Genomic DNA, 23,819 nt, shown 5'->3' on the forward strand with positions numbered 1-23,819 from the left:
CTAGACAGTGTTCCGAGCTCATAAATATACTGGAGAAATATATCTTTATATCCTTAAAACTATCTAGCTGTCCGTCTGTCTGTCTGTCTATCTATCTGTCTAATAGTCATTACACAAATCTCAGCTATACATTATTCTTATTCACTAATGAACCAAGTGAAAATTTAGAACATAGTATATGTTGATTGTCTAAATATGGTCTGAAAATTTAACTACTACATATTTAAACATCTATATAATTCTTATAGTTAGATCTTATTCATCTATCTCCGATACTATACATGCAATTACTATCAAGCTTGTTATAATTTAGAACAATAAATGTTATGTCAGCAAAAAAAAATAAAAAAATTGTAAAAAAACATGTTTTATCAAGATAAAGATACATGACTTTTTATCTATCTATTTTATCTATATATATCTATCTATCTATCTATCTATCTATCTATCTATCTATCTATCTATCTATCTATCTATCTATCTATCTATCTATCTATATCTAATATTATTCATCTATCTATTAAATATATATATATTTAGGGTGGATTGTCCTCTACGTCAATGGTTGGAATAACAGTTGAGGATGATAATGATAATAGTCCTCAGTTCAACCCTAGGGTAAGAAATACAAGTTTATCATCTCTTTAGTTAGCAGTAGTAGTTTCACTTTACATCAACATAAGACCAAGATAGGAGTGTAAAGGGGACTATAGACGGTAGTATAGGTGGCCACCATTTTAATAAGACGTATTTCCGATGCTGAAAGGTACCCTATAAACCTCAGGGGCAATGAGAAAAAAATTGTCATTTTTTGTATTGAATCGTGTTCATTTTTCACCCTTTTCTTCATTGTCTGTGAAGCATAAATCTGCAACTTACTTTTACAGAGAAACCACAATTCAAAATAATTAATTTTCATCAATAAAAAGATCTTTAGTTTATCATTGATCAGACAAAGGATTAAATGGTATCGTAGTGAATCGAAAATATCGAGTGGACGGTCACTTGAAATCTCGTTGACAGTCCCATTAATCAAGAATAAATATCAGAACAAATAAGAAAAGGTAACTAGTGACTGAAACAATAAGTATAAGAAAATAAAAAATAAAATAAAATACGATCAACCTACGGATAAATCAGAGATACGAGCGTAGCAGAGATCAATTGAAACCATTGATATGGGATATTTTCCACAGCAGGTTCTATTGTGTACAAATATTGTACACAACCAATCAGCAGGCATGGATATTTAAAGATCCTTTGGATACGAAATGTTTTGTTTCATGTTAAAAATTGGAGTATTTCTATGCTACTTATCCCCTAAATTGGTATCATATGCAACAAGAGGCCATTAGATGGCAGTCAAATAACCTTTCATGAAACTGTAGCATGGCATGCCGGGACACTTTAGGCCTGCTTAGCCTATCCAGGTAGAGCATATGCGCAGTCTGGTTAGTCTGTGGATATAACGTTGAAGAAATGTGAAAATTAATAAATCTTGATTAGATAAAGTTTGTATACATAACAAAGTGAAGAATGAATAAATGAATTTATTAAATGATGAAAAATAAATGAGAGGATAAGTGAATAAAAGGATAATTAAAAATGAATGAATATATTTAACAGGAATATAGCGGGAGTGTTGAAGGAGAAGGCCAGGCTGGTGATCATATTCTCAGAGTATCAGCTGTAGATAGAGATTCAGGAGACTGGGGACAGGTATTTTTATAATTACATAATTATTATTGTCATCTAGCCTGTCCTAGCCGCAGCACTATCAAGGTCTAACCTAACCTAACCCTAACAGCTGCATATTTTTTAAAGTTATCGTAACTTTAAGTACAAATTGTATTGTACGGTTTTTATTAATTACATGTACCAAGTGTACAACATTGTTCAATGCACCCGTTTCAAAATTGTATTGTACGGTATTTATTAATTACAAGTACATGTACCAAGTGTACAACATTGTTCAATGAATTATTATAATTTTTATTCTTATTTTTATGTCTTCTGTATTGATAATAATGTTTTTTCTTCTTGTACTAAAATTAAATAGTATCATTATGATTGTTATTATCAGGTGACCTACTCTATCAGCAAGGGTAACCAAGAAGGCCTATTCCTGCTGGATGAAAAGGGAGGTGTTCTATCTCTAGCACGTTCTCTTAAGGATGCTCAAGGTAATAAGATCTATAAACAACCATCCATCCATCCATACATTTGCTAACATTCATTTCCAAACTTTCAAATTTTTGTGTGAGTTTGTTTCCTTTTACCTGTCGTTTATATTCTTCATTTAGCCTATTCACGCTACACAGACCCCACCCTAACCTAACATTATTTTAGGAACATTTAAACTTGAAGTGTCAGCTGTAGACGGGGGCGGGACATCAGCCCCACAACCAGCTCTTTTATCAATCAACATAGCGCCTCAAGACACACCCTCAACTCCACCCTTATGTATCGAAAAATTGCACCAGTTTTCTATTGAGGAGGACGCAATAATTCGCTCGGATGTCGGTAAAGTTCGCACAAACGTAAAAAATCCGCGAATATTTTTCTATTCAGAAAACGCGCAAAGTTATTTTGACATAGATTCTCAGTCTGGCCTGATCTCAACTAAGATGGAGCTTGATCACGAGACAAATCCAAGATTTCTTCTAAATATCGGAGTCGAAGATGATGTCTCCGGTATGACCGGATACTGCCAGGTCCTTGTTAACATAATCGACATTAACGACAACGCTCCCAGCTTTGGTCCCACCCTGGGCTTGATCACCATTCCTGAAAATTCTCCTGCCCACACTCTGGTGTTCGCTAAGCAGGCTCGGGACAGAGACTCCGGTGAGAACGGAAGAGTTAACTATAGGATAATCAAGGATACAGGGGTATTCACTGTGGATGAGAATACAGGGGTGGTTACAACCCTACAGGAGCTAGATTATGAACAGGTTAGATGATAAACTATATGCACAATTCACGTGACTTTCTGTTGAAAAAATGCAAGTCAGATTTTAAATTGTTCAATATACTCGTAACTGTAATCTGACTTCCCTTAACCAAATATAAAGAATCCAAGAACTGTCAAAAAAACTTCATTTTTAATTTAAACAAACGTAAAAAGCTATTATTTAACAACAGCTTTTTTAAGAGTTGGAATAATGTCTTACTTCTTATGAACATATTGTCTGCATATGTTGTCCAAAAAACAATTGGTGTGTTATTTGTTTGATGTGTATGTTTGTTTGTTTGTTCACATGTTCGATCTTGGTTTAAATTTATGCATGTTAATGCGTAACTGTCTGGTTATCTGCATATTTTGGTTCATGTTTATTTGTATTTGTGTTTATACTTGAATTCAGTCGTGCACCTTAGTCAAGGTTTCTAGTCGGAATATAATTCATCAACAGTCTTAACCCTAGACTGTCATTACAATATTAACCCTAGACTGTCATTACAATATTAACCCTAGACTGTCATTACAATATTAACCCAATATTAAAACTCTGTCGTTGTAATTTGTAATACTCGGTTCGAAACGGTTACTTTTACTCTTGTCTGATCAGACATGTGGAAGAGATCGTCGGTTTTCTTGCTTGAAAATCATACAATTTTTCAAAGATAAGTCATGGATATCTCATTCATTTTTAATAAGTCAAAGGTTTTGAAAGCTGTAAACGAAGTAACGTGCACACTCCCTTTTAACCAAATATATGTTCTGTTGACAATTCTGAATCTTTTTAAAGATACGTTAACATTAATTATCCCTATATTTGGAGGCTTCTGATATTTTTGTTGATAATCCAGATAGTTTTGGTGGGCGGGGTTTCTTGTTCACTCCCTCCCATCTAGTTCTCAACAGTCAGGTCCAAATCTGGATTAATTAGCCCTAATATTAAGGCATAAATCAATCAATCAATTAGGCTAATTAGGGTGTGACAAACACTGACAAGTTAGGATTCAAAAATTAATCTTGTATTTGCAAATTTGTAGTTGTTGTTATGTCGTCATGCTCTTAATCCTTTGCATTAGCTAAATATGGTATTCTATCCACTATTCTTGTATTGCTTCAGTGTTGCTATCTTATATAATTTTAACTATACTATTCCAAAACTTTGAATTGAAGTGGTGTATACTGTACAAAGTATTTTTGTATTGCTTCAATGTTGCTATCTTATATAATTTTAACTATACTATTCCAAAACTATGAATAGAAGTGGTGTATACTATACAAAGTATTTTTGTATTGCTTCAATGTTGCTATCTTATATAATTCTAACTATACTATTCCAAAACTTTGAATTGTAGTGGTGTATACTATACAAAGTATTTTTGTATTGCTTCAATGTTGCTATCTTATATAATTCTAACTATACTATTCCAAAACTTTGAATTGTAGTGGTGTATACTATACAAAGTATTTTTGTATTGCTTCAGTGTTGCTATCTCATATAATTTTAACTATACTATTCCAAAACTATTAATAGAAGTGGTGTATACTACACAAAGTATTTTTACTATTGCTTCGATGTTGCTATCTCATATAATTTTAACTATACTATTCCAAAACTTTGAATTGAAGTGGTGTATACTATACAAAGTAATTTGTATTGCTTCAATGTTGCTATCGCATATAATTTTAACTATACTATTACAAAACTTTGAATTGAAGTGGTGTATACTATACAAAGTATTTTTGTATTGCTTCGTTGCTATCGCATATAATTTTAACTATACTATTCCAAAACTTTGAATTGAAGTGGTGTATACTATACAAAGTATTTTTGTATTGCTTCAATGTTGCTATCTCATATAATTTTAACTATACTATTCCAAAACTATGAATAGAAGTGGTGTATACTATACAAAGTATTTTTACTATTGCTTCAGTGTTGCTATCGCATATTATTTTAACTATACTATTCCAAAACTATGAATAGAAGTGGTGTATACTATACAAAGTAGTGAACAGTAAAGTTTAATGGAACTGATTACTTACCAAAAATTTAATTTCCTAATCCCTATGCCTATACCTTGGCAATCTTATGATGAAAACCGTTTATATTTCAAACTTTGACTATTTGATCTAGTTTGAAATATCATAGGTTTAAGCCATCATATTGTATAACGATATAAGGATTAGAAAGTTTGTGTTTATGACGAGTTTTTTGGTCTTTAATTTGTTAAAAACTGAGACAGTGGCTATCTTATTGGTGTTGAGATCTGATTGTGTGGACAGTTGAAACTGAGTTAACTATCAAAATAATATAATTATCTCACTACACAATCTTCCAACCAACATAACTATTAAACATAGTTAAATAACAAACGATCTTACCAACTTTACATTTAGCTAACTTTAGCTTGGTCCGGTTCTCAAGTAAACCTGAGTTTACAGTGACTAATTATCTAATTTATAAACTATAAAAAAATCTAACTATTTATTTACCTATCTTTTTACTTTACTATCTATCTATGTAGCTATCTATTTATCTACCTATCCATCTATCTAGATGGAACAGCATGAGGTTCAGCTGGTGGCCTACGACAATGGTTCCCCCTCCCTCTCCTCCAGCTTTTCTATCAATATTCTCGTTCAGGTAAACTTAGTTTATCCAATAATAATTTGGCAAAGAATAATTTCTTAAATAACCCCTTAAAACAAGTACTCTTAGTACTGTACAATGAGATTATAAAAGGTTCCAGAAAAATCTGGAAGTTTTACAATTTCAAAATTGTTTCTTTCTAAACATTTCGTTTTTCTAGCACTATCTTAAACAAGGTTGTATATTATATTATGAAACCTTATAATACCTATACAAGTTTAATTAGATGTTACTTTTTAATGAAAAGTACCCTATCAAACAGAAACTGAAAAACAAGGAAAAATTAGAGTAATTCCATAACACAGCAAAATAAATTTTAGTTTGCCGCAAAAAAACATAATTATCTATTCACTTATTAAAAAGCTACAGATATATACAGCAGGAGACGGCCAATGGCAAATTAATGAGTAATTCGGTCACCAGTCAAAATTCATGCTGATTTGCAAATTATAGAGCAAGATATAGTGTTTGCCGATTGGTATATTGCTCTACAAGAGCATGATCAATGATTAATTGCCAATCTTAGAGAAAATATGAATTAGTTTTGACCAGTTAACGTGCAAATGCAATGCATCATTTAATTGGCAAATGGTGAATCATGAATAGATTAAGATTCATTAGCATCCCTCAAGCTTAGAATAAAATACCACGATATTGAGCCAATTATGGTGGTCCATGGGCGTATACAGGGGTGCTTGGTCACTAAACCCGGTAAAGTGAAATCAGGGTTGAAGCGCCCCCCCCCCCATCGCCTCCCATCCAACAAATTACTGTACATTGTCAGGGCCCTATGTATATCGCATAAGCCCCCCATGTAAAATATCTCATAGCTAAACTAAGAATGACTCCAGGATGAAAACGACCACGCCCCTGTGTTCTCTAAGCCCTCCTACCAGCTGACAGTCGAGGAAACCCTGCCAAAGGATTCTCAGCTCCTTCCCCTTGACGCTGAAGACCTGGATGGAGGAAAAAATGGTCGACTACGATTTTCTATAATTGGTAAAATTTAATTAATTCAATTGTAAACAGTTTTACAAACATTTCCCTAATTGAATTCAGAAAAGTAACGAAATAGGCGTTGAGTTTGATTCGTAAACAACATAAAATTTAGATATTTTCTCAATTCATTCTTTTTGTTTCACCCTTTGTACGTCAACATAGTGTAAGGAAACAACTATTTCTTAGATGTGCAGTTTTCAATTGTGCATGTTTATAGTTCAACATATTCATAAGAGATGCACAATGCAAATTGATGTTTTATTAAGCCAATTATGGGACTAAATGCAATGTTTAATAGTATTGTTAAATCTTGCAAAAATACTTTAAATCTATTTTATCTCAATGACTAAGTAAACATGAATATATACATCACGCTAAACTATCAAGTTCTGACTGAAAAACGTAGGATTTTTATCGAGAAAACCTGAATGTTTTCTGACCTCGGATTTTCCGACCAAACGATCAGTTGTTTTCAAAGACGATGGATTTTTTAAAACTTAAAAAAGGAAAAACGAAAACGAAATTTTAAAAAATTATCGTTTTGTTTTTCCTTTTTTCTTCGTCGTTTTTAAAACGAAACGATCGTTTGCATTAAAGTGTAAACGATCTATCCCTAGATGTACCATACATTTACTAAATATACTTGATGTTTCATTTTTTGAGGAATCTTAGGTGCATAAATTATAATCGTTCAGCTAGAAGTAAAAATTCTAATTTTGTTACTACAATGTTACAATTAACTTGTTCCTAGCAAGTTTCATTAAGCTTGTTACTACAATGTAAGTTGTAATTTACTTGTTGCTCCAATATTGTATTCTACTAGTTGCTCCAATGTTGTATTCTACTAGTTGCTCCAATGTTGTATTCTGCTTGTTGCTCCAATGTTGTATTCTACTAGTTGCTCCAATATTGTATTCTACTTGTAGCTCCAATGTTGTATTCTAGCTGTAGCTCCAATGTTGTATTCTACTAGTTGCTCCAATGTTGTATTCTACTTGTTGCTCCAATGTTGTATTCTACTTGTTGCTCCAATGTTGTATTCTTCTTGCTGCTCCAATGTTGTATTCCTACTTGTTGCTCCAATGTTGCATTCTTCTTGTAGCTCCAATGTTGTGTTCTACTTGTTGCTCCAAAGTTGTATTCTACTAGTTGCTCCAATGTTGTATTCTACTAGTTGCTCCAATGTTGTATTCTACTAGTAGCTCTAATGTTGTATTCTACTTGTTGCTCCAGTGTTGCTCCAGTGTTGCATTCTTCTTGTAGCTCCAATGTTGTATTCTACTAGTTGCTCCAATGTTGTATTCTACTTGTAGCTCCAATGTTGTATTCTACTAGTTGCTCCAATGTTGTATTCTACTTGTAGCTCAAATGTTGTATTCCTTCTTGTTGCTCCAATGTTGTATTCTACTTGTTGCTCCAATGTTGTATTCCTACTTGTTGCTCCATTGTTGTATTCTACTTGTAGCTCCAATGTTGTATTCTACTAGTTGCTCCAATGTTGTATTCTACTAGTTGCTCCAATGTTGTATTCCTACTTGTTGCTCTAATGTTGTATTCTACTAGTTGCTCTAATGTTGTATTCTACTAGTTGCTCCAATGTTGTATTCCTACTAGTTGCTCTAATGTTGTATTCTTCTTGTAGCTCAAATGTTGTATTCTACTAGTTGCTCCAATGTTGTATTCTACTTGTAGCTCCAATGTTGTATTCTACTAGTTGCTCCAATGTTGTATTTTTCTTGTTGCTCTAATGTTGTATTCTAGCTGTTGCTCCAATGTTGTATTCTAGCTGTTGCTCCAATGTTGTATTCTAGCTGTTGCTCCAATGTTGTATTCTTCTTGTTGCTCTAATATTGTATTCTAGCTGTTGCTCCAATGTTGTATTCTACTTGTAGCTCCAATATTGCATTCTAGCTGTAGCTTTAATGTTGTATATTCTAGATGAGTCTGAGTATATCTCTATCCTACCAACCAGTGGTATTCTATACCTGAGTAAAGAACTGGATTATGAAACCATCAACTCTATCTCCTTCACTGTAAAGGTAAATATATATCTCATGGAAACTGATTAAAAAAGATCAAATCTGATCAGAATTTCATATGGATTCTAGATCTCACANATCAACCTTTGAATAAAAAAGCACTAGCACAAATAGTTTTGTAGAAGAAATGGATATAAATATGAGCGCTTTGTTTACATCACAAATAAGGTTTAAGTTATGTAAACATGAATAACAGGAAAAGAAAAAAATTGCCCAGAATCGAGATGGGTTCATTATTGTCTAATTCAAGGAAAGAAAAGATATACAAGAATGCGCAATATAATGAGATACAACAGTAGCCTCCATACAAGCACGCTTTAACTTTTTAGTTATATGAGAATATAGAACTCTTAATAAATACCTCGTTTCTTGAAAACAAACAGGGCCGGGTTATAGGGATGAAAAACAAGACATTTCTGGCTTTAAAAAAAAAGGAAAAATTTGGATTAGAAAAATTTCAGAAATTGTCTTATGGCTTGTTTTCATGTACACAGCCTCTCATGCAATTAGATAAACTGATCCTTAATAATATTTTCATGCACACAGTCTCTCATGCAATTATGGTAGTTATGGTATTTATTTTCAAACACAAAATACAAAATAATATTGCATGATGGTTCAGCTTAAAATGTAACACAAAAGAAAATTTATTATTAAAAATTAAATTAGATTAAAAATATATTGTTTGATAATTTTGTTTTGATCGTATTTGTTGAAACAAAGTATAAATATTGAAAACTCAACTAAGAATACATTCATTGTGCATTTACAAGTAGATAATTAGTCAGCACTCAAATAATCAAAACATTTTCAGGAATGCATTAATTGAACTTATGAATACATATTGATTCAACAAAAGCAATGTATTCTCGTTGACTGTAGTAGACTTTGACATCCACCATTAGCAGAGGGTGTGAGCCCATTCATGTTGACTGTAGTAGACTTTGACATCTACCATTAGCAAAGGGTGTGAACCCATACGCGTTGACTGTAGTAGACTTTGACATCTACCATTAGCAAAGGGTGTGAACCCATACTCGTTGACTGTAGTAGACTTTGACATCTACCATTAGCAAAGGGTGTGAACCCATACTCGTTGTCTGTAGTAGACTTTGACATCTACTATTAGCAAAGGGTGTGAACCCATTCTTGTTGACAGTAAAAAGGGCTGCGGCCCTAGTCCTGAATATATTTGCAAGCCTGTTGCATGCTTTCTCTCAGAGAGAGGAGGTGTTGACACCTCAACTGCTTTCTACTAACTATTAGATAAACTGATCCTTAATAATATTTTCATGCACACAGTCTCTCATGCAATTAGATAAACTGATCCTTAATAATATTTTCATGTACACAGCCTCTCATGCAGTTAGATAAACTGGTCCTTAACAATATTGCCATAAACGTACGCAGATGCAGAGAAAATAGTATAAAGATAACGTTTATTTTGAAGCTAGCTGCAGCGCAATGATGATATTTTTAAATTTACTATCGGAGAGTCATCAGATTGAAGCTACTGAGTTTAATGACGGGTTTATCATTACATATTACACACACTTACAATATATAATAGATTAGGGATGATATGCAAATTTATCTATCTATATCTATTCATCTATCCATCCATCTGTATTATCTATCCATCAATTAATGCTTCTAGGTAGCGGGTCTTTTTTTAATGAACTAGTTCCATAATTTTTTTTCTATCTATCTATCTATGTATGTATCTATCTATCTATCTATCTATCTATCTATCTATCTATCTATCTATCTATCTATCTATCTATCTATCTAGGTTGAAGATGAAGGTACCCCCCCTCTATCTGATGTTTGCAGTGTAGACATCAGGGTGGTGGACTCCAATGATAATGCTCCTATATTCTCTAAGGAGGAGTACTCCTATATAGTTGAGGAGAATACAGGAGTTGGATATAAAATAGGAGTTATTCAGGCAACAGATGCAGATAGTGGACAAAACGGTCAGTTATTATTATATTTTTTTTTATTAATGATTAGCATAAGCACCATTTTCATCAGTATTACTATTTTTTTTGATATATTCATTATATATATTATTATATATTTATTTATGTCATTTTTTATAGTACTAGGCTTTTAGGGCACTTCGCGCCCATCTTCTATTGTGAACATGTTCTTTTTGTTTACATTTTAAAACAAAGAAGAAAAAAATTTCGCGGATTTTTAAAAAAAATTCCCAGATTTTCAAGAATTTAAATTTTTTACAAAAATTTAAAAACTTTTAAAACACATTTTTTAAAATTTTTATCATTCGTAAACCTTCCCTGTGGTCACGTGATGTCCCACAAAAAATTTGGTTCAGCCGTTCTGACGTTTATTGGATACAAACAAACAGACAGACAGACAAACACCAGACAAGCCAAATTTATATATAGATTATTGTCATTATTATAATTATTATTGTTTTTATTTTGATTATTTATTAATCTTCTTTTTCAGGAGATATTTCTTATAAGTTTAAGAGAAGCACAGATGTATTTCAAATTGACGAAAAGAATGGTAAGTTATCCCTTCAAATTAGATGTATCTAGACATATTCTTTAAAATAGAACAGATCAGAGACCAGATTTAATGAGAAGTAGTTGAACCACCTAATGCCGGTTCAACAGATTCTCTTGTGCGCTGGGTTTAGCTTAAGAGTAATTTCAGTGGTCTATTTTTGTTTAAGTAGTTCAACTACTTTCCCTCTTCATTAAACCTGGTCTCAGAACTTCAGTTTTTCCAATTAATACTGTAGTTAGATGTTGTAAATATAAACATATTATATATAACCTATTATGCATATATATACTTATTGCTTATTGGAAGCTGTTTCTGTGTACGTGCTAGTGTAGTTGAGACCCTGTGTAGTGTGCATATAAGTAGAATATTCAATTATGCTCAGCTAAAGAATCAGAAACAAATCTTTAAGCGCTGTCAGGCGTATACTAGTATTATATCTATTATATAGCACAGCTCTGAGTTTTGAGCTTCCTATCTATCTATCTATCTACATATCTAGATATGTATATATGTATATATAATTCTGAACTAAAAAATATATTTTTTCCCCGTCAAAGTTTTTGTTTTTATGCCCTTTTACAACGCGTCAAAAATCCTCCAATTCTGGGGTTGAGGTCTTTACAAATATAAACAGATTTTTTAATTGCAAATTCCGAAAAAAATGTTTATAAGTTAAAATGTTTAACATTTTTCTGTCACAATTTAAAAAATAATTTTATATATTTGTATTCTTGTTTCACTAACTAACTGAGCAACCAACTGTAATCTCTGAATAGGATTATTTATAATTCTTGGATGACTAGTCTCATCCTCTCCATCCTTTATCCAGACAACAGTTTAATCCTCATTCATTCATTCATTCATCAGCTTATCAGTCCTTCCATCTATCCATTCTTCATGCCATACATTCTTTCATTCTCTTTCTGAGTCCTCTTTTTCTCCGTTTTTCCATCTTTGTATTCTGTTTTTATATAATTATTCCCTCTAGCTTTTAATTTCAAAGTAATTCTCAATGATATGTCATGAAAATAGAATTAATGTTTCTTGTTAATGGTAAAGGTTCACGGCGACAGGCGAAAAAGTGATAAGGAGTAGTACGTTAGGGTATGAGAAGAGTAATCAGTCAATATTTGACTAAGATTTTTCGATGATATTCACATTAATCTATAATTACAATATTGTTTCTTCATTTAGAACTTTCCTGGTTTTCCTTATTTTCCCCAATTTTCAATTCTCTTCACTGTTCATCCATAATTGTTCGTGCCTTCATACCTTCTTCTGTTCCTTCATCTTCTTCTTCTTCTCCTCCTTTATATCTTCCTGTGTTAAAGAAATCCCTCCTAATCCTACCTAAACTAAGATATGTTGGTATGAGTGACATCGTGATAGTCGGATAACCCATGAACACATGAAGATCCGACTTTTATTCAGTTTCTTGTTTCCGGTTCTTTTAAAGGGATAATGTCGTTCAAATTCAAGTGATCCCCAATTTAAAAAAACCTGAGCTGAGAACTTTTGAATGGTGGATTTCGGGATTAATGCTTGATCCACTCTTTTTCTTCAGCTCGAGTAATGCTGGTTCTCCTCTTGTTATTAATCTTCAGATTTATTAACCGATCGGGATTAAGGATATCTCATTCTAAAGCTACATGGTTAAATTCCAAAGATACCCTTTAAACCATTATCTGATTAACAATATGTGGAATATATCGCAATCTTTCGAACTTGAAAAATGTTTAATTCTCACAATTTCCTCTTTCGTTTCTTCAGGAGGTCACTATGGCACTCTGTAAATGGAGGTCACTATGGCACTCTTTAAATGGAGGGTCACTTATATTTATATCTACAGTTCCTTCTATCCTTTTCCTTTATCTTTGGCTAAGCTTGTCCGATGTTTTGACCATCCATGTTTAAAAATAATTAAGAATAATAATCATATCATGAAAAGCACTACTCCACGAAGTAATGGTGCGCTTGGTTAGTTTGAGAGGTTGGTTTTTAATCTTGATATAAGCCTTAAATCTAAAATACATGTTAATGTGAAGCTTTGCCATGGAAATTGTAATTAACCAAGCGCAATTTATAATTATATTTAAAATCAAGATTTATGTTTTCTTAGGTGAGATCCGAACTGTTGTGAACCTGGACCGAGAAGTGGAAGATGAATATATTCTTGAGGTTGAAGCTGTAGATTCAGGAATACCTAGATTAACCAGCTCAGCTACTCTTCATATACAGGTTCAGTTGACGAGGAGTTTAATTTATCTAAATATGAAATATTAACTTCAAAAATGTTTTGTTTACTAAAAATATACGATGCCAGTCAAAACGTACGAAAATGAAAATATCAGTAATTTATCATATTGGAGTATGATCTTTTAAAAGGAGAGGGAGGAAATCTATATATTTAATTACCTATTTATTTAATTATCTATTTATCTATTTTTCTATATATCAAGCTATCTATCTATCTATTTATCTATCTATCTACATATTTAATTATGTAGGTTGAGGATCTGAATGACAATGCTCCCGTGATAGTTGATCCAGTAGTGACTGTTCTATCCGTGCAAGGTAGAGCTCCTCCTGATACTCCTATAGCTCGGATACTAGCTACAGATCCAGATCTAGGAGACGGAGGGAACCTAGTTTATACCATAGACAACGGTAGGATACATGTTTATACAAATATATCTCCCTAACCATATTTCTAAATATCCATCTAAACACCTTTTTTTCTATTTATCTATTTCTATATTCATCTTTTTCTATATTCATCTTATTATAGATGTATCTAACTATTTTCTAACTATCCATATATATATAAAGATCTATGCTTATATTCTTCTATCTATCTAGCTATTTGTTCAAATTGTATAATATATAAAAATCTATCTAACTATATATCTTTCTGTCTATTTATTTATTTATCTATTAATTTGTCTATATATTTAATCTATTTTGATTTCTTGAATCTATATATTTCATCATTTATCAATCTATCTACCTTTCTATCTATCTTTCCTTCTGTGTATCAATCTGTGGAACTTTTAATTTCACTTCTGATTTGACATAGATTTCCCGGGTTGATGTCCTTTATCATCTTTTTCTATCCCACCATCTATATATCTTTCTGTCAATGTATCTATTTATCTTTCATTTATATCTAGCTACTCAACTATTTGACAGCCCTATATTTATATATATACTTGAACCTTCCTGTCACTTTTCATATTTTCCTTTCAATATAGTTTTTAGAAAATATATATTTTAAAATGAAACTCTCTTGTTGTTCAGGTCCTTTCAATTCTCAATAATGTTAATATACATTATACAACATCTGCCCTGCCCAATATTATATATATATATATATGATATTATTTTGAATGTTAGGCTCCCATCTTCAATTTTAACTTTTAATTGTTGCTCTATCTGCATAATTTTCTCTTCTTAAATTATCCAACAAAAACAACAAAATTCTCGGATTCATAATTTTTTTCGTGGATTTTAAAAAACAAATGTTGACCAGCCACGTTGATAGGTTACAGAAAAGCCAAGTATGTATATAGATTGAAACGTTTGGTTATCGCCCTAAACATGCTTTCGCTTCGTGAGTACTTTTCGGGATTGTCTCATTAAAGGATATATGTAAAGATTTGGTCACATTGAATATGGTTTTGGTTGGTTTCTGAGTTAGTAATTTGTGGCAGTAGTTGGTCAGTTGCTTTTAGTTGATTGGTTTCTCGTTGGTTAAGTATGAAGTTGGATAGTTTGATGCTTGGTTGGTTAGTTGGCTGGTTTGGTTGCCTATATATATATATATTTCAGTTTTTAACTTCACATTCTTATTAAAAAAAGAATTATACTAAACATAATGTTTCACGTTTATCATGACGATCCTCAGTAGTATATATATATAATAGTGAATTTGTTTGTTGGTTAATGTTTGAACTGGAAGTTCTGAACGCTGAACTAAAATCAGTTTACAAGGTTTAGTTTTGCGTGAGAAATCCTGGTATAAGAAGCTTGGAAGACCTCCAGAACTATTAGCCATGATTTCACGCTATCTATCTATCTCTCTTTCTATCTATTTATCTATCTATTTATCTATCTATTTATCTATCTATTTATCTTATAAAGTTTTATTCTTCTTCCCACATAATCTATATTTCTATCATCTTTCCACGTACATTCCTACATATCAATATATCGTTCTTTCTCAAAATAATTTCATCTTTCTACTTCTTTCTAAAATGAAAATTGATAACTCGCCTCAAACACCACCTATCTCTTTCCAACCTGACTATGTAAACCTTTGATATGGACGTTTTATTTGTCAGAATTTATATTTTAATAGGTTTAGAAATATGGCGCAAAGTTTGGATTGAAAAATTAAAGTTTGTGACTCGAAATAACGGAATTGAGTTTTTGCCACAAACTCTATTTTTTTAATAAATTTATCTTTGCAATCCAAAGTCGTTGACCTTTCATATTTCAAACTATGAAATATGAAAATGCAAAAACTCGGTTGGTTTTTTAAACATATTTCCTAGTTTTTAAAACATTTTTGATCAATAAGATTTTGTATATAAAATATATTTATATTTATTATCTGTATAGTTATTAATAAGCTGGGTGTTGGCTGCGAAGGCAAATGTCCAGTTTTAATCCTAATCCCCGTTCTACACCCATGGTTCAGTATCCATGAGTATAGTGAGATATGAGACCGATTATCCTATATATCTATCATATCTTTTCATCTAGGATATTTATCCTATCTATCAATCTTGGATATCTATTCATATCTTTTCACCTAAGATATATATATATCATATCTATCCATCTAGGATATATATCCTATCTTTTCATTTAGGATATATATCCTATCTTTTCACCTAGGATATATATCCTATCTAGCAGTCTAGGATATATCATATCTATCAATCTTGGATATCTATTCGTATCTTTTCATCTAGGATATATATCATATCTAGGAATCTAGGATATATATCCTATCTGTTGATCTTGGGTATCTAATATATCTATACATCTAGGATATCTATCATATATTTTTTCTTTCGAGGATATCATCTTATTTATCTATTCATCACGAATATCAAGCCTATCGTCCATCTAGGATATTTATCATATTTTTATCGAGATTATCTTTCCTATCTATATAGGATGCATCTATCTTATCTGATCATTTCTAGGATATATATTCTTTTATTTATCTTTCCATCTAGGATTAATCTAGGATTCATCAATTTAAAGTATACATATGTATACATCTAGGATCTATATCCTGTCTCTCCATTTAGGATATCTATCACCATATAGGATATCTATATCAACTATACCTCTTGGATATCTATCCAATTAGGAAAAATATCTTATCCATTTATTGTTAAACTCTATCTAGCTGATTTGTCCATCTAGGATAGCTAAACTATATCTATATAATCTATCAGTGTGGGATAGATATAAACCCTATAAATCAATCCAACCAGTAATTAAATATACCCGTTTATGATATCTCTGAGTATCTTTATTCCTTGTGTATCCAGATGGTGGAGCTGGTCATGATGTTCTGAGTATACATCCAACCACTGGTCTTCTATCTACATCTTCCCTTCTAGAGTATAATCCTCATAATATAACAGTTACAGTCAGAGTTCAGGATCAAGGTATACATATATTTATTTCTTTACGTTTCTTAATTTATCGTTAATATGTTTTCATATTCCTTCGCTTTCAATATTTAGCCTTTCATTATTTAAAAATACTTTTTAAACACACCTTTTTTCTCATTAAATTATGTATATTTGCTATAATTTGTTAGTTTGTTTGATATCAAAAGGTATTGTTAACGTACACATATGTCCTACTCTTGTAAAAGTAACTAAATTATTGTAATTATTATTATTATTGTTATTATTGTAATTATTGTAAAGTAACAAATTATTTTCGCACATAATCAGTTTTTATCTTATTTTAAGTTTCAAGAATTTGTATTCATTTTGTTCATCTAAATTATTATGTTTCTTAATTAGGTTCTCCTAGTTTGAGTTCTAAGGTTTGGTATACTGTCAATATCTTAAGAGAAAGAGATACAAGTCTACCCTTTGCTCAAACAAACCTTATTCTACAGGTAAAAAAAAACAATTGAAATATTCAGAATATTTTGGTGAAATTAGTTTTGAACTTGTCAATGTCGATAAATATGAATCAATGATATTAAGATTAATTAAAGTCCTGTGATGGTCCCCTAGTGCCTCAATGCAGGACCAATTTAAACCATGGATAATGCAATATCAATTTCTCCTTTCAGTTCAACAAAAGAGCTCGGAGTTGGACCCTCATGTATTGACTCCCCCCCCCCCCCCCCCATCCCCATTATCATTGAAATATTTTACCAAGAGTTAATTTTAATGTTTAACTGACGCCATGGGACTAGTTTGTGGAGAGAAAGTGTACATAATAAGATTATTTCTATAGAGAATTGAAGGAGGGGGTTAAGGGAAGATGTAAAAGAAATTGCTTATCATTTTCAGTTGAGTCTATTTACTACCGGTTTTATGAGTTTGCTGGAGGGTATGGGAGGGCAGTTTGTATGTTTTGACTGGCTTGTATTTATTTTAATAATGCTTCCCCCCAGGATATGTGATTGACATGAGGTGGCATGAGGTGACACAATTTCCGTTTTTAGGTGTCAGAGACTGCTACGCCTGGGAGCAGGGTGGGAAGTGTGAAACCTAATCCAACCAACCTGGATCTAAGCACAGCATGGTTTTCTATATCAGGAGGAAACGAGGACGGAATGTTTGATATTGATAATTACAACGGTATCCTAGTTGTTCTTAAACCCCTAAGGTTCAGCTCCAGGAAGGAGTTTAACCTAAGAGTGTCTTTAAACGACGAGGTGTACGGAATGTCCCGTGAAATCATCAAGGTTAAGATTATCATCACTGATGTCAACGGTATCAGCCCTATATTCTCAACTAGCCCCCTGGAGCTTAATGTGCCTGAAAACACGGCTATTGGCACTCCCATACAGACAATTAAAGCCAAGGGTATGGACAGTGCTGGTAATGGGACTATTCGCTACTCACTGTTGGAACAATTCCCGCAGAATTTTTTCCGGATTGATTCGCTGTCTGGAGAACTGTATCTGATTCATGAACTAGATTTTGAATCTACTGAGAAAGTGTTTATGACCTTGCGTGCCACCGACAGTTCATTTGCCGTGGAGGGGAGAAAAACGTCTGATGTATCAGTTATTGTTCATGTTGAGGATACTAATGATCATGTACCCACGTTTGTTTCAACAAAACGGAAGGAGATTCAAGAAGGAATTGAAATTGGAGTTCCGTTCCATCGCGTTCTAGCTGTAGATGGTGACTCCAAGGATGCCGGAGACGTGAGTTATCTGATTGAAGGAGGGAACAGTGATAACGTCTTTCATCTTGATGCATCCACTGGACTACTATCCATCAAAGAACGTCCTACCCGGTCTAGCTACCAGTTAACTATTAAAGCTGAGGATAGCGGTGTACCGAGAAAGTATAGCAGTCAGATTCTCCAGATAGGTGTAGTAGAGCAGAGTAATGGTCCGCCTAAATTCACACAAACTGTTTACAGAGCAGAGGTAATGGAGCATTCCGAGCCCGGGACCCTGGTTATTGCTGTACAGGCGGAAAAACAGGGTTCAGGATCAGACATTATCTACTCCATGGATACCAGCGTGTCCAGGGGATTGTTTAGGATTGATGAAAGATCTGGAGATATAGTCACTATGGGAGATCTTGATAGGGAGGAAAGGAATGAATATATAGTTACCGTATACGTACATGATTCCAACACCCAACCTAATTTCGACACTGCCACAGTTCTCATCAAGATCTCAGATGAGAATGATAAAACCCCAAGATTTGTGGATTCCTGCAATCCGCTTTTTGTTCCTGAGAACACAGATCTGTCAGCATTACATTATTTCATAGCGGTAGATGAGGATGAAGGGCCAAATGGAGAAATAACCTACAGCATCGTGGGCGGGGACGAGGGAAATAAATTCTCTCTGGATGCACACACTGGACAACTGTCTGCAGCTCCACTCGACCATGAGGAGCATTCATCATATTCTCTCACCATCAAGGCGGAAGATCAAGGAAACCCAAGAAGATCCAGCACATGTGAAACAACCATCAGAGTTATTGACAGGAATGACAATGATCCTGTGTTTCTTGAAACTAAATACAAGGCAAGAATCAGTGAAAATGTAGATGTTGGAACTCCAGTTATGAGTGTAACTGCTACAGATGCAGACTCAGGACAGAATGCTAAGATCTCTTATTCTATACAGAATGGTACGGAGTGGATCTTTGGTATCGACAAGGACACCGGAGAGATCTACACCACGGCCAGGTTGGACAGGGAGAAAAATGAGGAGTATAATCTGCTGATTATGGCGGTGGATGAAGGTATTGAGGATACAAGGATGGCATCTACTACTGTCAGTATAACTCTGCAGGATGAGAATGACAATGAACCTGAGTTTGACGAATATCCCTTCATGGCCCAGATACTCCCGGAGCATCCTGTGGGTTCGCAAATAACTAAAGTAACTGCTAAGGACAAGGACAAGGGACAGAATGCCAATCTTAAATACTCATTTTTAAACCAGGAGGATGCGGAAAAGTTTTCAATTGACGCAGTGACTGGGATAATTTCCTCCCAGCAAAATCTTGTAACAGATGATGGAGGGATGTTTCATATCGAGATCCTGGTAACGGATGGTGGTACTCCTAGTCTCAGTTCTACAGGGCTGGTGGAGATAAAGATTGGACAGCAACCTAGCGTACAACTCAACTTCCAGCAGAAACTTTACGAATCCCAAATCTCGGAAGAATCTAAAATCGGCGAAGATATTTTGCAAGTGCAGGCAGTTCGTTCAGATGGACGAATTCAGAGGGTTATCTACACTTTCGGCCAGGGGAACCAGGACGGAATATTTGAAATCAATTCAAACAATGGGTTGATCCGGCTCAAAAATCCTCAGTTCATTGACTATGAGAGAAAACAGGAGTACAAAGTGACAGTACTGGGACATGCTGCAGGACAAGAGCAGCTGTACGCCTACGCCGAGTGCAAAATACGAGTAAAGGATGTGAATGACAATGAACCAAGGTTTACACAAAATGTCTACTTTGCTCGTGCCTGGGAAGGAAATAACAAGGGAACCTTTGTTACCCAAGTAATGGCCGTGGATGGAGACAGTATTGAGAATGAACGTCTATATTATCAGATTATTGATGGAAATCATGATGGGGCGTTCACAATTGATCAACAATACTCTGGAATCATTAAAACCAATATTGTTCTGGATCGAGAGATTAGAGATTCCTACGAGTTAAAAGTGACTGCAACGGACGAGGGTTCTCCGCCCAAGACAGGATATACCAAGGTTATCGTGAAAATAATTGACATCAACGATAACCAGCCGCAGTTCCCTCCAAGCACACCCATTACGATATCTGAAGGTAAGATCTTTATATTGGATTCTCAGGGCTAAAATATCTTCGCTAATATCTCTTCACACTTATTTATATCTGTGCGTTCTACTGGTCCTAACTCTTAAGTCCTTCAATCCGTCTCTTTTTATCCGTCGTCCATTTATTAACTGTCAAAGGAAATGCTTGTTTTACATTCTTTATTGCATTCATCTCTTCTCAACCATAAAAACAGATTTTTAGCTTCTTGTATCATGAAGTTTTATGCAGCTTCTAGTATCATGAAGTTTGTGCAGTTTCTTGTATCCTGAAGTTTGTGAAGCTTCTTGTATCATGAAGTTTGTGAAGCTTCTTGTATCATGAAGTTTGTGCAGCTTCTTGTTTCATGAAGTTTATGCAGATTCTTGTATCATTAAGTTTATGTAGCTTCTTGTATCTTTAAGTTTATGCAGCTTCTAGTATCATGAAATTTGTGAAGCTTCTTGTATCATGAATTTTATGCAGCTTCTAGTATCATGAAGTTTATGCAGCTTCTTGTATCATGAAGTTTGTTGAGCTTCTTGTATCATGAAGTTTATGCAGCTTCTTGTATCATGAAGTTTGTGCAGCTTTTTGTATAATGAAGTTTATGCAGCTTCTTGTATCATGAAATTTATGCAAATTCTTCTATCATGAAGTTTGTGAAGCTTCTTGTATCATGAAGTTTATGCAGCTTCTAGTATCATGAAGTTTGTGCAGTTTCTTGTATCATGAAGTTTGTTCAGCTTCTTGTATCATGAAGTTTATGCAGCTTCTTGTATCATGAAGTTTATGCAGCTTCTTGGATCATGAAGTTTGTGCAGCTTCTCGTATCATGAAGTTTGTGCAGCTTCTTGTATCATGAAGTTTATGCAGCTTCTTTTATCATGAAGTTTGTGCAGCTTCTTGTATCATGTAGTTTATGCAGCTTCTTTTATCATGAAGTTTGTGCAACTTCTTGTATCATAAAGTTTATGCAGCTTCTTGTATCATGAAGTTTATGCAGCTTCTAGTATCATAAAGTTTATGCAGCTTCTTGTATCATGAAGCTTTTAATGTGTATGTCCATGTTCCCCAGCGTCTTCCTAAAAACAAACTTTTAACATATTTGTATATAAATATTAATGAATCAAATATCTTTTTGAGCACACATGATATCTTTTGTATTCTGAAACGAAGGTGGTGAGGAATTGTGTGCAAGTTATTTATCGAAGTTAGAACATATCTGCACCCCACCCAATCTATATAGTTCTACTTTAACACAGAGAAACAAAATAACAGAGTTCTCAGTAAAAACCTCTCAGAAATCTGATGCTCCGTGAGCCGTAAGAATTTAAAACTTTTTCTAATAACAACAGTTGACTGTGAATCCTTAAGCATTGAACTATGTAATGAATTTCCTTTCTAACTCTGTAATATTATATACTCTGTGTATTGCACACTGAGTATACTCCGACCCCCTGACAGTTCATGGTTAAACCAACTTGTTCTAATAATAAGACCTAGATTCAACAATCAAAACAATGCAGCCAGAAATAGGGGGAGGAGCTGGGGAGGGGTAAAAAAATGGAAGAAAAAAGTTAAACAAAACTAGTTTTGATAACACTAACCATTTCTTGACTAAGACGGTCTACGGATCAAGAAGTAAATTTTTAAGGGATTAAAGGAATTGGCTCTTTGCAACAAACTCTGATTTTCTAATCACTATATCTTTGGATTCCAACGTCGTAAACCTTTGAAATTTCAAACTATGACTTTTGTTAGATCAAAAAATATAAGTTTGAAATATCAAAGGTTTACGACATTGGGTTCCAAAGATATTGGGATTAGAAAATCAGAGTTTGTGGCAAAGAGTCAATTCCTTTTTTGATAAATTTGATAAATTTGATATATTATAACGTTTAAATGTTAGCTACTGAATGTGTCTAATTTTCTCAGTCATTTATCTTTGCAACCTGATGTCGTTGCATGACCTTTGACATTTCAAACTATAAATTTTGCTAGAACAAATATCTTGATATATCAAATTTGTTTTCACAATCAGATTGCAATTAGATTGCTATAAATAGGGGTTAGAAAATTATAGTTTGTTGCGAGCGTTCAGTTCCTTTATTAATTACTAGCTGAAAGGCCCGGCGTTGCCCGTGGAAAAAAAATATTTGAAGAAAAGGTTGAAAAAATAAATTTAGAAAAAAAAATCAAAATTTTTTTAGAACTTTTCAATTTTTTAGCCTAAAACCCATGGCAGTCCAGCCGTTGGGCCGGCTATAGGCAACATATATAATGAATGTCTTGTTTTATTATTTAGATAAAAGAAATCTTGATAAAAATGAAAAATATTTGAAAAAAAACACGTCGAAAAACTAATATTAATTTAAAAAGTAATCATAACGGAAATGAGGGGTGACCATGGGGTGAAACTTGTTTTGTTGACCTAGATAAAATACACAAATATGCTTTAACGAGATATCCAACATCTACCAACTATTCTTCATTTGACTTAAATTGACAATTTCTGGACATATTTTGTTAAATGGACACAGGACAACCTTATGTAAGGATACACAGGATTGCAAATACTTAAATACAAGACCGTAGCCACCCTCTAATTCTTATATCTTGATGGTTAGGACTGAACCACGTAAATACAAGACCGTATAGCCACTCTCTAAATCTTATATCTTGATGGTTAGGACTGAACCACGTAAATACAAGACCGTAGCCACCCTCTAAATCTTATATCTTGATGGTTATAACTGAACCACGTAAATACAAGACCGTAGCCACCCTCTAAATCTTATTTATTGATGGTAGGACTGAACCACGTAAATACTAGACCGTAGCCACCCTCTAAATCTTATATCTTGATGGTTATAACTGAACCACGTAAATACAAGACCGTAGCCACCCTCTAAATCTTATATCTTGATGGTTAGGACTGAACCAAGTAAATACAAGACCGTATAGCCACCCTCTAAATCTTATTTATTGATGGTAGGACTGAACCACGTAAATGCAAGACCGTAGCCACCCTCTAAATCTTATTTATTGATGGTAGGACTGAACCACGTAAATACAAGACCGTAGCCACCCTCTAAATCTTATAT

General features: G+C 33.4%; 1 protein-coding gene across 2 annotated transcripts in view; it reads left to right on the plus strand.

Annotated features, from left to right (window-relative positions):
• Positions 1–23,819, plus strand: part of LOC111712247 (protein dachsous) — a 52,914-nt gene that overhangs the window by 18,759 nt on the left and 10,336 nt on the right. For both annotated transcript variants that reach the window (XR_002767413.1, XM_023486815.1), the window contains exons 13-26: positions 541–618; positions 1,627–1,719; positions 2,084–2,183; positions 2,350–2,954; positions 5,517–5,603; positions 6,461–6,608; positions 8,547–8,647; positions 10,440–10,623; positions 11,123–11,182; positions 13,305–13,423; positions 13,693–13,852; positions 16,753–16,872; positions 17,239–17,336; positions 17,895–20,724. Coding sequence is in view for 1 of the 2 variants with exons in the window: in XM_023486815.1 (XP_023342583.1) it covers positions 541–618; positions 1,627–1,719; positions 2,084–2,183; positions 2,350–2,954; positions 5,517–5,603; positions 6,461–6,608; positions 8,547–8,647; positions 10,440–10,623; positions 11,123–11,182; positions 13,305–13,423; positions 13,693–13,852; positions 16,753–16,872; positions 17,239–17,336; positions 17,895–20,724 (4,783 nt within the window). In the remaining variant the exon portion in view is untranslated. The remainder of the gene's footprint in view (positions 1–540; positions 619–1,626; positions 1,720–2,083; positions 2,184–2,349; positions 2,955–5,516; positions 5,604–6,460; positions 6,609–8,546; positions 8,648–10,439; positions 10,624–11,122; positions 11,183–13,304; positions 13,424–13,692; positions 13,853–16,752; positions 16,873–17,238; positions 17,337–17,894; positions 20,725–23,819) is intronic.

The sequence above is a fragment of the Eurytemora carolleeae genome, unplaced genomic scaffold (assembly GCF_000591075.1).
Source record: "Eurytemora carolleeae unplaced genomic scaffold, Eaff_2.0 scaffold1249, whole genome shotgun sequence".
Lineage (NCBI taxonomy): Eukaryota > Metazoa > Arthropoda > Copepoda > Calanoida > Temoridae > Eurytemora > Eurytemora carolleeae.